A 4,913-nucleotide genomic window follows, 5' to 3' on the forward strand; every position below is an offset into this window, starting at 1 on the left:
ATGATCATAATTTGAGTACTATTAGAAGTGATATTTACGAGGACAATATGTTATTAGCTAATTGAATTAGTAAATCATTTGTTGTAATTTTAATTGTTTTATTTGATTTACCTGAAAAAAATTCGATGATTTTTTTCGATGATATGCATACCAATAAGCTATACGTCATGTATACTTAACACTGAACACAAGCACGTGTCTTACGTGTGTAGTTTTCTGTATACTTGCATGAATGATTACATTTACGTGAATTACGTTTTTCATTTAATTAAATTTTATTTATTCTAAAATAATAGTAATAGAAACAATCATATAGTGTAATTTGATTATCATCTATTATCATCTATTATCACAACATATATATATATATATATATATATATATGTATATATTAATGACACATCAAATAACTTCGTCATGAACCACAATTGATGAATACTTTGATAACTTCACCTTTCTGAGCATACTTAAATGCTTCCAAAGCTTCGTCAAGTTTGTAATGCGCCAATGTCAATTTGTCTAATTTAATCTTTCCTGATCGAATCATTTCGATTGCTGCTGGCCATCTAAATTATGAAATAATTTGCATAATATTATATATGTTGGCGGATTATGTAAGACTGAAATGCAGAAAAATTAAATTTTTCTTGTAACAATTAAATTAATTATCATTATTGTCACCTTGCAATAATTGAAGTAATATTGATTATCTTAAAATAATTAAAGCAATTAGTGGCTATTTTTATAAAAAAAAATAAAAGTATAACAATAATTTTTGTAATAATTTATAATCTTGCTTTGCAAATACGATATATTTTTCTTATAATAGCTTATACTAAATATCATGCATTGATAAGGTTAACAATGATCATATGATATACTTTTAATTGTCATTTATGAGTTATTGGAAAATAATAATTATTGCTATTATCATAATTTCCAAAATTTTGGTGGAGAAAACAAATATCGTATACAACCATTAATAATTAAATGTTAAATTATCAATATTATCAATGTTATTCGTTTATTCAACTTGGCATTTCTAAAAAAAAATTAACGAGCAAATGTAAAATTTCATTTTCAGACATTTTCATCCAGAATTTCAAAATATAAGAACTAAATGAAAGAAATAACTTGGATTAACCGAAAGTTTATCCGAAATTTTTTGCCGGAACTTACTACAAGAATAAAAAAAACAGTTCTTTGATTAATTACTCAACAGTCAGAAGTTAATTGCTGGTACTCATTAAATCATCTATTATCATTTCCTTAAATGAGTGTACTTTTTGGTTGATAAAATTTTGTAAAAAATTCAAAAAAAAACTTTTAATAATTTGATAAACATATTTCATTGGGACAATTTCTTATTTAAACGGTTTTTTTTTTCACACAAAAACTCAATCAAGTTTAAAGGAAATAATTGATTCATTTCAACATTATTAAAAGCAAATTTTTCATTTGTTTGTATGATAATTTTTTAAATACGAATTAATTTAATTTTTTAATTTCCATCTAATATAGCTATTTTCTTTTTGAGTAATTGGAAATTGTTGTTAAATTATTTATTGTTTAGTAAGAAAATTCATGAATAATATATTCATAGAAAAGAATAAACAAATGTTGTATTAATAATAATAAATTGATTATTAATCAAACGTCACTTTGAGATTTATTAATGAAAAACAAACTTGTTTTATTGAAAAAAAAAATGCATTTTTGTTTCGTTTTCTAATTACTGTCATATAATAGCAACATTTCAATATTTCATAAATATAATTATTTTTTATTCAATTTATTGCATTTAAAAGTTAGACGAAAAAAATGAGTAATTCAGTACATTTATTCATTTCAAATAACATTTATCACTTTTTGCTAGAACTTACGTATTAGAATATTTGATAACACCGTGTAGATTGACTTCTTTAGCGACTACTTCAAGTATTGGAACTTTCACATATTCAGCACCCAATGCTACCAACATAACTGTACCACCATCTTTTACTGACTAAATTTAAATTGAATTTCAAAAAAAAAACAAATCATAAAATTACACTCTGAAATGGATAATAATTGATATTTTATTTATTGTTTTAGATGAAATATAAAATTGAAAATATTTGAAGAATAAAAATTAAAAAATTAATTTCATTCTAATAATAGCTTTCAAATTGTAAACCTTTTCTTTTTTTAAATTCAAATTTGTCCAGAAAATTTGGATAATTTTGATTAACCTTGATAGCTAATTCAATGCTTGATTGTACCCCACAACATTCAATGACCACATCCGGTGCTTCACCCAATTTTTCCACGATAATTCTTACTGCATCTTCCGTGCTAAGACCATTAACATTAAGTGTTTCATCAGCACCAACTTCTTTAGCAACTTTTAATCGTTGATCGTTAATATCAGTAATCAATGCCATCGTTGCATTTGTTGCTTTTGCTATCATCATTGTGATTAAACCAACTGGACCTAAAATAGTATCATTTCATCATTGTGATCAAACCAACTGGACCTAAAATAGTATTATTTTGGATATGTAAGATTGATTTTTATTTGCTTATTATTTTTAAGTTTTCCTTTTTTAAAAGAAAATAAAAACTTTTTTTTGAAGTTTTCGAATTATTAAATTTGCCATAACTTGAGCATATTATATAACTTGAATTGAAAAAAATCCAATTTAATAGAAAGCATATTGATGATATTTATGAAATTAAAAAAAAAAAACTCAAATATAAAGTGAAAGAGAAAGGAAGATTACGAAGATTTTAATGGAAAAATTATTTGATGCTTTTAAGTTCTCTTGGTAATTATAAAAAAAAGTTAATTGGAAATGGTCATTTAAAATTGATCATCAAATCATCAAATGTTTTACGTAAACAAATCCCAATTATCGTTAGTATTATAATTTCCTCCTATCAAAACTTTATATCATTTAATTTAATATTTTGATATTACAATTAAAGACATTGCAATGATTGTTCTAGTACTGTAAGTATTCATACTGTAATTAATATTTCTAATATTATAAATAAAAATTGACCTGCACCAAGTACCAATACCTTATTACCAATTCCTATCTTTGCTTTACGACATGCGTGTAAACCAACACTTAGTGGTTCCAAAAACGATGCTTCTTCCATTGACATATTATTTGGAATTCTGAAAGATTGATAAAATTGACAATAAAAAATTAATTATTCAAATTGAAATGAAGTTATAGGATAATTAAATAGGTCAATTAGTAGAAATCTTAATTATTTATCGCATTATATGTATGTTTTCATGAAGAATTTAAAAATCAAAAGTGATATTGCTTTACTTACGTAAATTATCTCTCAAGTACTTTTTTTTTGATATCATAACTTTATCATGATATATTCACTACAGTTGGTATTTTATCACCTATGTAAATCATTCCTCAAGTATATAATAACCTTATCCTAATGTCATATCAGTAGGTAAGCTAACTTAAAGCAATAATCAGCATCAACAGTAACAAATTGTCGCATAGCGCCATCTGTAGGTGGAAGTGCAAAAAATTCCATTTGATGACATAAATTATATCGTCCACGTTTACACAGTTGACATTTTCGGCATGGTAGACCTGGTTCAACTGCTACTCTATCACCTTTAATGAAGAAATTTCTTCCTTTTACTTATTACCTATTATTTTGTTTTATTGCAGTAATATTCAATAATAAATATTGATTATTTAAAATTAGTTTTTTTTTGAGTTTTTTCGGAATTTCAAATTTGATATTTATTTCAAATAAGAAGAAATTCAAACCATTTGTATGACATATTTTTACTAATTAGAAGTGGAAAAACAAACAAATAACATAGAGTTATTAACTGTTATATTCAAAATACATCAATTTATTGAGTACTTAATTCAAAATAGCAAGAATGTCAGAAAATTTTTTCTTAAAAATTCTTTTAATTGTAAGTGAAAAATTTGCATAACTTACCGATGATAAATCCTTTAACATCTGGCCCTAAACCGGAAACAATACCACTGCATTCATGGCCCATTATCATTGGTTTTAATGGCTTGAAAGGTCCAATTTCACCGCGTGTCCAAAAACTTATATCCGTACCACATATACCAACGACAGCTACTTTAAGCAATAATTGACCGGATTTTGGAACCGGTATTTCACGTTCCTCCATTCTAAGATCATTCTTACCGTGTAATACACATGCCAAATTTGTACTCATTTTATTTAGTAATATTTTTTAGCCTTATTTTACTGTCAAGATGTTTCGGAAATTCGGTAATATCAATGCAGTATATCTGTATTCCTGTAAAAATTTATAACTATTATTTGAGTATTAACAAAAAAAATGATAGTAAACGTGCTTAACAGATTAATAACAAATATCTTTAATTACAGTAGCTAGAAATAATATTTTTTCTTAATTTTTTGATTATTTGAATTAAAAATGTAGATGAATTAGTTTATGAAAAATTTTAACAATAATTAATCTATTTATATATTTTCGATGAAAATTTAACATCAAAATGATGTAGTAAGGTAATAATTTACAAATTTAAATATCAAAAGTAATTTCCTACAACCTTTTTCCAAACTTTCAATTATACGCTGGTACCATTTTTGTATTTGAAAATAAGAAATTCAACAAATTCAAATGAGCCAAATAGAAAATTTCAGAACAGCATTACTAATAAACTTGAAATTCAATTAAGATTATTCCGAAAAAAATCCTTCCAAACAAACATGCAATATAATTCTCAAATAACATCAATTTGAAACAATTTTTTAGACGAAGAATATTCCGAAATTATTCCGAAACAATTTATTTTAAAAGAATACTTTATTCCGAAATTATTCCGAAACAATTTATTTTAAAAGAATACTTTATTCCGAAATTATTCCGAAACAATTTA

At 24.5% G+C, this 4,913-nt stretch overlaps 1 protein-coding gene across 1 annotated transcript; it reads right to left on the minus strand.

Annotated features, from left to right (window-relative positions):
- Positions 1-415: 415 nt before the first annotated feature.
- LOAG_12517 (hypothetical protein) lies at positions 416-4,222 on the minus strand (the record flags this gene model as incomplete). Its single annotated transcript, XM_003148032.1, has 6 exons — positions 416-566; positions 1,884-2,005; positions 2,232-2,473; positions 3,045-3,163; positions 3,473-3,632; positions 3,973-4,222. The coding sequence occupies 6 exons, from the start codon at positions 4,220-4,222 to the stop codon at positions 416-418; spliced, it is 1,044 nt and encodes a 347-aa protein (XP_003148080.1).
- Between the last annotated feature and the right edge of the window lie 691 nt (positions 4,223-4,913).

The sequence above is a fragment of the Loa loa genome, assembly GCF_000183805.2.
Source record: "Loa loa unplaced genomic scaffold supercont3.76, whole genome shotgun sequence".
NCBI classification, from domain to species: domain Eukaryota; kingdom Metazoa; phylum Nematoda; class Chromadorea; order Rhabditida; family Onchocercidae; genus Loa; species Loa loa.